Source organism: Monodelphis domestica, chromosome 8 (assembly GCF_027887165.1).
Source record: "Monodelphis domestica isolate mMonDom1 chromosome 8, mMonDom1.pri, whole genome shotgun sequence".
Classification (NCBI taxonomy): domain Eukaryota; kingdom Metazoa; phylum Chordata; class Mammalia; order Didelphimorphia; family Didelphidae; genus Monodelphis; species Monodelphis domestica.
This window is the reverse complement of record NC_077234.1, coordinates 122763565-122776717: the sequence shown is the minus strand read 5'-3', so window position 1 is coordinate 122776717 and position 13153 is coordinate 122763565. Positions and strand designations below refer to the sequence as shown.

At 35.2% G+C, this 13153-nt stretch overlaps 1 protein-coding gene across 1 annotated transcript in view; it reads left to right on the top strand.

The window, feature by feature from the left end:
* KLHL1 (kelch like family member 1) overlaps nucleotides 1-13153 on the top strand; it is a 588984-nt gene that overhangs the window by 226141 nt on the left and 349690 nt on the right. Inside the window, exon 4 of the mRNA XM_001362179.4 lies at nucleotides 9787-9983. Within this exon, the coding sequence (XP_001362216.1) occupies nucleotides 9787-9983 (197 nt within the window). The remainder of the gene's footprint in view (nucleotides 1-9786; nucleotides 9984-13153) is intronic.

Sequence of the window (13153 nt, the reverse complement as noted above, 5' to 3'; positions counted from 1 at the left end):
CAATGCTTGCCACAAAGTTAGTGTTATATAAATATTATTATTTTTATTATTGTGTAATTCTATGGCGATGGTAATTTTATCTACTACTCCTATAGGATCACATGAGATAACATACATAAAGTGCATCTCTAACCTTATAATGATATATAAATGTTAGCTGTTATTTTTATTTATGTTACATTGGTCAATAATTTGTTTTGTCTTTTTCTTTTATGGAGATCTGTCATTTTTATTTCAAATCTGAATAATGAAGAATATGGCAGATTCATTTTTTATTGAAGCCAGAATAAATAAATTTTAGGGTTTTTTATCTCATATAGAAAAGAAAAAAACCTCAACCATATTCTGAAGTTGAGAAACAATATGAACTTAACAACAATGGGAAAATTGATATGCTTTACCTTTGTAATTGGGAGAACTCAAATCTTTGTTAGATTCATCTTGAAGGGAATTTTTTTGGCAAAATTTTTCTTAGTACAATCTAGGTCTATTATAATATATATATATAATATTATAATAAGCAATGTAGCCACATAAACTATGTAAAGAAATACAGTATCCATGAGAAGAATCATAATTTGTCTTCACTCAACCTCATCTTTCACTGTTATTCTGTATAAGCCTTTTGACTTTTACAAAACGACTTCCCTTTAAAGGAAATATTTAAAGATAGAAAACAAAAATTCTTTGATTTCTCAGGTGACTTGGTGATTGAGTTTTAATTATTCTCAATATACATTTTTTTCAACTTTGCTTTGGAGTGGGAATTCTTGGAAATACTTAACTGACATTAAGTCTCTTAGAATGAAATGCCCTTTTAAAGGCCTTCTCTAAATCCTGAGACCTTATACATATCTAGCTAAACACAAACACGTGGACACAGAACCCTTAACTGAAGAGGATGCCTCTCTTAAACTTAGTCCGATTAGGTTAATTTTGATGAATTTGCAGGGCTGATAACACAAGCATGTAAATGTAAGATTGGCTTACTACAATTTGTACTTTTTACTTTTTAGTGGTTATTTCTAGATTATTTCATAGCGACTACTTTTGCATTCAATTTTGACTCTTCCAAGGTATTGCTATCCACAGTTCTGATGGGTGATGCTGCTACTCAGTGGAGAAAGTGGCTTACCCATAGACACACGATTATCCTAGGCAAACATGCATGGCAGGAGAAAGAAGAAGAAGGAGAAATGGAAAGAAGAAAGGAAGAAATATGGAGAAAGAGCAGATGATACGGACAACAAGACAATGGCCACATGGAACAGAGAACATCTATATCAGGAGGAAAAATTGTCTGACTCTATGCATTTGAAGTAGACTAAAGAAGTCAACAAGAATTGATTACATGTCTCCTACAGGCCAGATACAGTGCTATGCAATGGAAATAAAAACAAAAATGAGATTGTTTCTGTTCTCAACAATTTTATGTACTAACAGGAAAAGGAATGGGCACTCAGGACTGAGAAGGAAAAAAAAAACAGTCAGCATGATCTTAATGGTAGCTAGCTTTAATATAACTCTTGAAGTAGGGCAAAATGTCTTGACACTTTACTAATGATTTCGGGAAGGAGACACTTCACTCTGTCATTGGTCTCTGGACTGTTAGAGGGAAAGAAACTCAAGAGGCAGGTGGAATTGGATCTGAAGCTTTACCTCAAGTGATGCACACATGACCTTATAGTGTCTGCTAAAACCCCACCTCCTCCAGCCAGGAAGAAGCTAGGTAGCCCATCGAATACTAGACCAGGAGTCCAGAAGACCTGAATCAAATCCAGAAGCTGTGTAACTCTGGACAAATTGCCTAACCTCTGTTTCCCTCAATTTCCTCAACCACAGCTCCCTCAGAGGGATATTGTGAGGATCAAACAAGATATTATTTGTAAAATGCTAAGTGCTATATAAATGCCTCTTGCCAGTCCACTGCAATGCTAGTGTAAGATTAGATTGATTACCATTAGATGGATCACATTCCATCGCCCCTGTTACATAGCTGGCAAGTTTATAGTTGTTTTCTCCTCCCACGTTTGGAAGTGAATCCTTTGAGGACTGCTTTTGTTTTTCTTTTGTTATGATTTAAATTCTCTGGAATCATTTCTGAATTGATAAATATTTATTAATAATAAAAAGTGAGTCAAAGAAAAGGAATCAGCAGCTGAGGCTGCCCTCTTAGCCACCACCCTGCACCAGATCATAAACCTAGAAGGAGTTCCTGACTCCCCACTCACCCCTAGCCCTTGTTCCAATTTATGCACTGCATGAAGTCCCTTTCCCAAGCCTCTTTGACTGGGGGTCTCCAACTCAATCCAGACAAGAGGAGGCTCTTCCAGAAACCAGGAGTCATGTAATGTTTGGAATATAGGCATAGCTCTTGTGTCTGCCTTTCTCCTCTTGACTCTGATTCTCTTACAGAGTTGCTTTACTACTGTGTAATTAGAAATTTGTATCCCAGGACTCCATTTCCCAGAATTCCCCTTTTGTCCTCATGGTATGTCCTTACATTTTGGAGATAAAGTTTCGGTAACCCCACTTTCTCTCACTCTCCTCCCACTATTGCAGTCGGGAAAAACTTCTCTCAGCTTTTACTTTTGTCTTTTTATTTCCTTTACTTCAAGTGATTATTAATAAATATTATAAATATAATACTTGGAGTTATTGGATGTTAATTTTAATCTTATAGTACCTAATATGCAGATAAAGAAAGAACTTGTCTCCAACTCAGCTTCATCAAGGGGAAAGAAGCATATTTGTAGCTTCACTCGGCAAATCAAAGTTTTTCTCCTTTAAAATCCAAAGGGTGTCATGAAGTGCCAAAAAGAGGTAGAGATTAATATTAGCTTTCCATATTTTGTATCTCTAGCCTTTGATACAGTGCTTGGCACATAGTAAATGTTTTATGAATATTTGTTCATAAGTTGATTTAACAGAGGACTTATTGTTATCCTGCAGATATGAGAAAGTTGATATTTTGGCACAGTGAATCTTTACTACTTTAATAACTCCTAGTGAGGAAACTTTCTCTTCCAGAGCAGATAAGCAGATACTCTAGTTTTAGTTTTTAAGAGTTGTCTAAAGATACTGAGAATTTAGCTCATTTTCCCAGGGCCATATTATAGTCCCTGGCGTTCAGAGGGAAGATTTGAAACTATATCTTTGTGACTAGGTTTCTGTCCTCTATGCTTTGATGTTTCACAAATCCAGGCATTCTCAATTTAAACCACTTCTGCTTTTATGATTCATGTATTCTTATATAATCTGTTACAAGGATACATTGTTGGAAGTTCAGGCCAAGGTTTTAGAAAACCACAACAGTACACTAAGATGTATAATTTTAAAACAGAATAATAATTAGAAAACTATATTAAATTTATAGTAGTGTTTTATGATATACAGATTTTCTGGAAGCATTGAGTTTTATACTAGAGATGCACCCTCCTCAGATTTGTGAGTTCTTTTCTTGAGTCTGCTTTTCTTCTCTCTGGACCCAACTTGCCCATCTTTAAGCTCCTGTTTATATGTTGTCTTTCCCCAATAGAATGTAAGCCCCTTTGAAGGAGGATTGTTTTTCTTTTTAATTGAATTTATAAAATCAACATATGGAATAATTTAATATATAGTCCAAAATGCAATACAGGGAGGACTAAAGAAATTCTAGTGTTAAGTTGTTCAAGATAGATAAGATTCTCCTTGTCTTTCTTCTTTCCCTTTTCTTTTCATAAAATGACTGTTACATATATATCATAAGGACTTTCTTCAACTCAGTATTTGCCAAAGATTTTTCTCTGTAATCACTTGGACTACTGAATTTTGTGTTCTTCCCTTCCTGAGAAGGGTTAGGAAGAAGGGAAGAAGTTGATAATTCTAATGCCAAAATTCTGCAGTTCTAGAAGAAAGTCAGTTTTAAGTCAATACTAGCAATGGCTTATATAATTGGTCACATTAATATAACTTTTTAAAGTTTACAAAACATTTCCCGCCTAGCAACCAACCCAGAGGTAAGTTATGCAAATAATATCCCCATTTAAAGAGAGTAAAAGTCAAGTTTGGAGAAGTTTGTCCCAAGGCAACCCAACTATCAAAAGTCAGAACCAGAACTCTGATTAGGTCTTTTAACTCCGTCTTTTACTCTGCAAAATTCAGTTGGTTCATCTGTCCAATGTCTATTATTTAATGTTAATTCATTTCAGTTTACTTTATTTAAGACGAATTGATAAAAGTATCAGCGGGAGAAAAATCTGGATGGGAACAAATAAAAATTCTTAGCTGTTCTGCCCAGTCCCCTGCTCAAGAGTTTTTATCTTTCTAATCACCCAATTTCCTGCATGCTTCTGAGATGGACTCTGTTACTGTCAACTCAAACTTTAGTCAAGATTATTTTTATACCCATACTTCTTTTAGTCAATGCCCAGGTCAACTGTATTTTTCCTTTAGTGAAAAGGAAACAAAAATGAGATTTAAAAAAATTTCATGAAGTAGCTAAGGACAAGTTAAATAAAATGCATAACTAGAAACTAATCTTATTGCTTTGGCTGACAGTTCAAAAAGATATGTTTACTAATTCTTATTTTATTCTGATGCCTTCTTCTTCTTTCACTCCTTCCCTGCATCTCTGAAAGTAAGAGGAAAAGGATTCTAGAAAAGCAAAGGGAAACAGAATACATCTAAATTCTAATTTTTAAGAGAGGAAGAAAAGAAAGTAATAAATTAGATAGCTAGAAATTTTGGGTTTCCAAATAAAACTTACTAGACGAGACATAGGAGCAGTTACCAGTTGTGTTATTGTGTTGGTAGAAATCTGCTCATTTAAATTCATATACACCTTAACTGTTGAGCATGGAATTTCAGTTAACAGTAGGAAAGGCAGGAAAGCCCCAAATGAATCAAAAGGTAGGAGATGTTGAACAACTAAAGGGTAGAGTGAAGTGATATCTGATGAGGTAGGGAAGACGAGAAAAGAAAGGAAAGATCAGTAATTAATGAGATTTGTATTTTTACATAAGATCATAGAGACAATAACTAAGAGAAGTTGTGATTCAATTCATGTTTTCCAAGAGTTTGCTAGAGTATTTGGAAACATAAATCTTAATGTCCATGAAGATTGCAGAAAGTGTCATGAAAAGGTAGAACATTCAAAAAGTCTTATGTTATATAGAATCTTTAAAAGTAGGCCCTTTTATAGATAAAAATCTCTTTTAAGAAAAAGGCTGACATAGAAAAACACATTGCTTAGGAGCTGACAGCTTCTCTCACTAATCATATGAAGATTTTTACAGCTCAGAAGGTTAAGTCTTGAGTTGCAAGGGGAGAATTTGCTCTTGTCAGACCAAATTAGGTAAACCAAGTTAGAAATCAGAGGAACTACCTTTTTTTTCATTGCTTAAGTTTCTCAAGTAGGACAAAAAAAATAAAACAAAACATGGGCATTAAGGGAGAGTCAGCTGTGCTGTCAAGTAACATTACCTGGGAGTTCTGATTTAAGAAGAGTTTTCAGAGGGAAAAAAAAAAGAAAAAGGGACAAGTCTATCCTGACACTTAAGTAGTAGTAAACTTATAATTTCAGAAGATCTAAAGCATGATTTTTTAACTCAGGACCTGGAAAACTTAATGGATTTGCAAATAGATTTTTAGTAGAAAATGGATGTGAAGAAAAATTAATTTTATTTTTACTACCCTCAAAGGAAAAAAAAAAAAGCTTTTCTATCAATTAGAGAACAAACATTCTGAGGCAACAAATATCATTCTGAGGAAAGGTCACTTCACAAGAAGTAACAATGTCATTTGGAGTTCAGCTCCTTCTAATGTTGATTTACCTTTCTTGATCCTCTCTTTTCCAAAGACCTTGACACTCAGTGCATCCTCTTCTCCTTGATATTTTCTTTGATAGATCTGCATGACAATATTCTACCAGTTCTTCTCCTACATGCCTGATTCCCCTTTTCCAACTCTCCTTTTCTGGATCTTCATCTAACTCTTGAGCATGCTTCCTCCATGGGGCTGTTTCCTGGGCCCTCTGCTCTTCTTTTTCTGTTCCCCCTTCCCATGAATTCAATGATCTGTAAGCTGAAAATTCTTAGGTCTACTTATTTATCCCTAATCTCTATCTACCTCTAGTTTCATAGCTCCAAAACTCTCTTTTGGTGATCTGAAATTGGATGTCCAGTAGACAGCTGAAACTCAATATGTCCCAAACTAAACTCGTTATCTTCCTTTTCAAAATTTCCCTCTTCCTAACTTCCTAATTACTGTTATGGGTACCTTATTCTCCCAGTCACTCAGACTAGAAACCTAGGGGTATTCCTCAGTTCTTCACTGTCATCCTGCCATATTCAATCTGTTTTCAAGTTTAATTGATAGATATTCTCACAGGAATTGTCTTATTTCACACACACTCTTTTCTTTCCTCTGACATTGCCACAACTGTGGCATTTGCCCTCATCACCTCTTGTCCAAACAGTTGCAGTAGCTTTCTTCTCTCTACTCTCCAATCCATCCTTGATTCAGCTGTCAAATTGATCTTCCAAATGTAGGTGCAATCACATCACTTGTCTATTCAGTAAATTCCAGTATATCCCTTGCACCTTCAAAATCAAACATAAAATTGTGTCTGGCATTCACAGTCCTTCATAACCTAATTCCCTCTTGCCATTTCATTCTCCTTTTATCATTATTTACTCCCACATAGACTGGAACCTAGTGATACTGGCCTCCTTACTGCTTCTTGAATAAAATAACCCATCTCCTAACTTCATTTTTACTGTCTCTCATGCAAACAACCTTCCATCTCTTTTCTCATGATTTCCCTGATTTCTTCAGATCTCAGCTAAAATCCCACCCTCTACAATTTACCTTTCCCAACTAAACTCCCTTAATGTAAATACCCTCCTTTTATGAATATTTCCAAAATATCCTGTATAAGTCTTTTTTTTTGTAAATATAGGCATCCCTACCACATTGCAGGGGTTAGGGGCTTAGAGTCCCAGTGATCTGGAAAAACCACATACAATTTTTTTGACTCTACTGGAGAAATCTGATTTTTTTTTTCTGTAAAGTGTTTACATTACATTTTTGGAAAATTTGGTTAAGTACAGCAAATATCCCTTCTACATCTTGGGACCAAACTTTTAACTTACTTATTTTAGCTTAAAAAGGAAATTGTGTATAGTCATCATATTAAAACAAAATATATTGATATTCTATAATTTTATACACATATTTTATGTATTTATTTCTAAACTTTTCTGTGTCATATGCTAGCCATCCTGTATCATCTGTAACTTCTGCAAAAATCCTCCCAAATTCCCATTTAATTTCTAATGCTGAGCCATGATCTATAGTATAGATACCACAAGAGAAAAAGTCATGATGTGAAAGCGTTACCTGTAGTTGTTTTTAATGTTTTAATGTTTGTCTCATCCAATAGAGAATTTCATTCCTTGAGAGCAGATATTCTTTTTGTCTTTCTTTGAATCCTCAGTGGTTAATATATATTTAATAAATACTTATTGACTGGATTCTGGCATTATGGGATTGTTGAGGGGAAGATACAAGAGGTAAACATCTAAATATTTTAAGTTTATTGATTGGGAAATGGGTTAGGAATGAGGGTAACAAAGGAGAAGGAAAATTTCTTAATCTTATCCCCAAAACTAATTTCCTTAGTACTATCCTATTGGCTAACTTATCTAAGCTAAAAAGCTAAGTCCCCTCTCTCCAAACAGAACCTCACAAACTGAGTCCAGAAATAGGTCAAGATCCCAGAGGTAAAGTTCAAATCAGGTCCAGAAGAGATTTGATGGTTCTTTCTTTGGTCTTCAATCTAGCTGCCAACAGCCTGCCCAAGTCTCTTTCTCCTCCAGCTGTTATCTCACAAGGGCCAGAAATCTTGTAGATAGGTGGAAATCACAGCTACCTCCAAAATCTTCAAGAAGTCTGGTTTCAGTCAGGACCACTACCCCCTTGGAAACTTGACCCAGGCTCTCATGTGATTCTGTGTCACATGCTCCCTGTCAATCATTCTGCACTCTTTCTTTGCTTACTACAACTCTCAATTATTATCCTTGTTTAACAATTTCAGTCATGTTCAACTTTTTGACCCATTTGGGGTTTTCTTGACAAAGATACTGGAGGGATTTGCCATTTTCTTCTCCAAATCATTTATCAGATGAAGAACTGAGGCAGACAAGGATAAGTGACTTCCCCAAGGTCACATAGCTAATAATTTAGTAAAAAAAAAATTCCAGTTTTGATCTCAGAAAGATGTCTTCCTGATTTTAGGTCTGACAGTATCCACTATGCCACCTAGCTTGATACCTTCCCAAATTTCTTCTTTATCTTCATCTATTTGTATTTTATCTCTATGTCATTTATAGCTTATAATCATTTTAGAGGGAGAGGCAATTTTATTTTTGACTTTGTATCTCCAGTGCCCAGAAGGGTACTTTGTGCATAAAATGAACTTGATAAATGTTGGTGAATTAAATTGATCATGCCTTCTCATTATTCTACTATTTCCATACTAAATGTTAATGAACTAAATATGACAAAACTTATTTTTGTTTGTCGACTTTCTAAAAGCTTATTAACTATATTGGATAAAATTCTCATACATATGGAGAATATGAAACAGGTGGAGACTTCTAATTATAGGCAAAAATGCTTCTCAGGCTGCACGTTAGATCCACCATGGGATCATAAGTTGGTTACAACATCTATAAGAGTTCTAATACCTCTATTTTCTGAACCCTCATAACACTTTGATTCTCATGTGTTTATCATATTAATTAGTACTGTTGTTATTAATATTTTATTATATTATTAACATTGTTATTGATTATAATTATAATTGCTATTATATTATTAACAATACTGTATTAATTTGTGTATATGTATTTCTCCTCTATGATTTTCTAAGTTCTGAGGCCTTTCTGTAACCGTGTTATTCATTATAATAGTGCTTCGATTATTATAAGTACTTAGTATGCACTTTTTGAATTATGAATGAATTAATGAATGAGTATCTAGCTCCAAGATGCTCCTGCTGAATGCCTACTTTCTAATTTTTAAAATAGTTGAGATATATAGGTGGCTCAATGGATAGAGATCCAACCCAGATGGGAGATCCTGGGTTCAAATCTTGTCTCAGATATTTCTTAGCTTTGTAAGTCTAATTGCCTTTTCCCTAACTGCTCTCCTGCTTTGGAACTCATACTTAGTTTTAATTCTAAGACAGAATATAAGGGTTTAAAAAAGAAAAAATATTTTCTGATAAGTGTTCATTGGTAAAGGAGTTGGTATAACAAAACATTTAATTAAATATAGAGTATAATGAAGAAAATGAGAATTCTGAAAGGAGATCATTAGAATAACAGAAAAGTTGAGAAATGTTGTTCTTGGAGGCCTCAGTCAAAGATGGGACATTTTGAAATTCCTAGTAGAAGTTAATCACAGACGCTGAATCCAAATTAAGCTAAAATGAACTGGACTATCTAAGACCCTCATGTCAAAGCATATATACAGTCAAATGATCCAAAGTTCCATAAACTTGTACTCAAAAAATCCTATATTGAGTTAATGGCTTTCTTTAAATTCCAAATCATGTGGCTACTCTGTTGGTTTTGGATATTCATTTACCATGATCACCTCAGAATAACTCTGGTTTTCAGTATTGAGAGAGAGAGAGAGAGAGAGAGAGAGAGAGAGAGACAGAGAGAGACAGAGACAGAGACAGAGACAGAGAGAGACAGAGAATTTCATGAGTCTATTTGTCTCTTTTCTTACTTACAGGTTGCCTAGAACTAAAGGAAGACACTATTGAAAATCTTCTTGCTGCTGCTTGTCTTCTTCAGCTTCCTCAAGTAGTAGAAGTGTGCTGTCACTTTCTCATGAAGCTTTTACATCCATCAAACTGTTTGGGGATAAGGGCATTTGCAGATGCTCAAGGGTGTATTGAACTCATGAAGGTGGCTCATAGCTACACGATGGTAAGAAAGTCATACTATATATTTCCCTAATAGAAAAATGTTATAACTACAGCCAAAAAATGTTCTCCAATTTATTAAATAAGCTGTTACTATTATTTAACATAACATACAACATATGCAAAGGTAGTATGTTGTAGTGTTTGGAATCGGGGATTTGGATTCAGAAAGGCTGAATCTAAAGTCTACCTTTAACTCTTCTTAACTGTTTGATGTTGAGTATATCATGACTCCTATGTGCTTTAGTTACATGGAACTATCTATATGTTTATGTTTATCAATAGTTATATATATGAGTTGTACTGATAGACGGTATTCTAGTACTAAGAGTTCCTTGTATTAATGAAAGCACAACCCAATGACATAGAATAAAAAGTAATAATGTAATATCATCTCAAAACCATTTAATCAGATATATTTGTAGATGAATATTGGCTTTCTTTCTCTTTAGATAGACTCCCCAGACATAAATCCATACTCCTCAAATGAAGCTTGTTCATTCCAAGTGCCAACAAATCTTTCCGTTTTTAAAAATTATTTTCCATGTTAGTTTTAAGCTGCGTTGTCATGTTTGTGTTCTATCATTTAATTGTGTCTGACTGTGACTCCATGGATCATATCATACCAGTACTATCCCTGAGGTTTTCTTGACAGTCAGTGACTGTAGTCATTTGCTATTTCCTTCTCCAATGTTTAATACTCAAAAGTGTAATAGAATTTTGGTCTCATCTTTTTGTTATACGTTATCTACTTCTTACATGATTGTGTGTTCATCTCAGTCTTGTACAAATGATCTTCCTATTATTATTTTAGTATTATTATTAGGATTTTTAACAAAATGTTTAATAGGTCTTTTACCAGCTAAGATTAAAATTAGAAATCTTGTCAGAGAAATTGGCACTAAGTAGGGAAGTGTTAAAACTTTTTGTGCTTTCTGTTTCTAATCCATATTTACATATCAGGGACATTTTCTAGGTATTTCTTGATTTGCTTTTTACCCTTCCCATTGCTTTCTTCTGTGCCTCTATATCATTCAAATATCTTGTTTTTCATGTCTAAAATGGTTCTTTTTGTAATTTCTTTTCTTCTATTTCCCTCTGTTTTAAGTTCTTGTTTCTCTCTCTCCATCTCTAGACTTCACTTCTCCCACCAATTCTTTTATTGTTCTCCCTGGTGTGACAGCCCATTTTCCCCATCCCTGCACTCTCTGTGCATTAAATATAGCTTCCTTCTGGCTTCATGCGGTTTTAGAAAGTACAACTCAATACTTGGGTCTTGTTTCCTCCCTGATCATACATTCATTGTCTTTATATCAGGTGCAGCTTGTCCCTTCAATTGGCAATGATCACAGCATTTGGGCTTGCTTGACTGTATGACCTGTTTTGGAATCGTGAACCTCTGTTGTTACCCTATTCATAGCATGCTTTCATTGGACAAAATCTAACTATGTGTCTGATTTTTTGGCATAGAAAGCATTTCCTAGTATCCTCTTGCCCTCTAGATTGGTATTGGAGTCTTTGTTGTGGGGAGGTCCTAATGGTTGCTAGGTTCTTGATCTCCTCTATTTCTTTTTGCCTTAGAGTTTCTTTTGTTTCTTCTAATTTCTGTTTTAGTTCCTCCTTTTCTTTTTGCTGCTCTGTGTGTGTATCATGTAGATCTGTTGCTGAATCTTTTAAGTCTTGAATTGACAGCGATTCATATCATGGGCAAAAAATGTTTAAAAAAATTTCTGAGTGTTGCTGTGCATCCTTTCAGGAATTGCTTCTTAACATATGGAATGACTTTCTGGTTCTCTTGCAGATATCCTAAAATTGCTTCCACATTTTCCATGAATTTGCTGAGATAGACAGAAGGATGCTCTTTTTGTTCCTGTCTCAGTCTCTCAAATTTTCTCCATATATTTGGGTGATTGCAGAAGGATTTTATCACCTCTAAGAGGTGCTTATGCACTTTTCTAAGATAAGTGAGGTTCTGTAGATAGGAAAATTCCACATCCCCATGAAAATCCAGCTAGCTCATTAAATTTTCATCCTCTCTAGTCTTTTTTTAGGAAGTGGGCTTATTCCTGGGGACTAAGAAAGTAAAATCTCCACATCCTCAAAGTCAGGCTTGTATAATTTGAATGTTCTTTTCAGTTCTTGCAGACACTTATAGGGATTGGAGCAGAATCTAGGAATTCTCTTTTTCAGGGTTTCTAAGTCCTGTGCACTGAAAGACTTATGGACCTTCCTATGCAAAACTCCTGAATCTTGTGTGAATTTTGCATAGTCCCTAAAAGGCATGATTTTCTGTGCCTCTACTGCTCCCTCAAGTTGCACTGGTTCTGTGTTTGTCTACTATTATTTTTTCAGTGCAGATCCCTACTGTCCAAGCTGTTGTTGTCTCAGTGCCCTTGTCTTTGCCTTTGTCATTTTCATTGTCAGTGATAGTAGTGGTCACTGTCACAAGCTCCTTCCCCTTTTCCATTTTCTCCATCTTGGCTGGGAAGTCCTGGTACATGTCAGTAATGGCTCCCATTTGTGAGAACATCTTGTCCAGTGTAATAGATAGATAATTCTGAGGGTATATTTGATTGTATATTATATAACTAATGAATCAAGTCTTATCTACCCTCCTTCCTTTTCCTCCCATTTCAGAAGCCTTTCAGCTTCCCCTCCCCCCTTTCTTGTGTGAACTATAAGATTTTAGAGGAAATACTTTTCTCTTCTTTTATCAAGTAAGGGTATATTTGGGGAAGACAGGACAAGGATGGAGGATAAGATAAGAGGAGTAGAATTTCCCTGTTCTCTACAGGGAGCCTTGCTTAGGAGGATATTGAAGGAAATGGCAATAAGTCACTATTGTGAAACAGAGTCAGGCAGAGAGATGTGAGGGCAACTGTCTTCTTTCTTCTGCCAATCAGTCAGACAGCAAAAGCCAAAAGCCTTTCAGATTCAGCCAAAAGCCAAAAAGCCTCCTTCAGCCCAGTCCAGCCATTGACTTGACTCTGTCTCCCAGTCACACTCCAAATGGAATCTTCATTTTGACTGACAGATGATGTCCTTTGCATGCATTCTTTCTTTGTCCACCCCTTATTTAGTTATCTGTACAAGCTTCTTTACACAGTAACAAAGACTCTTTATACAGAGTCAGTTTGAATCACTCTATATGTTTGCTCAGGATTCTGTGCTCAA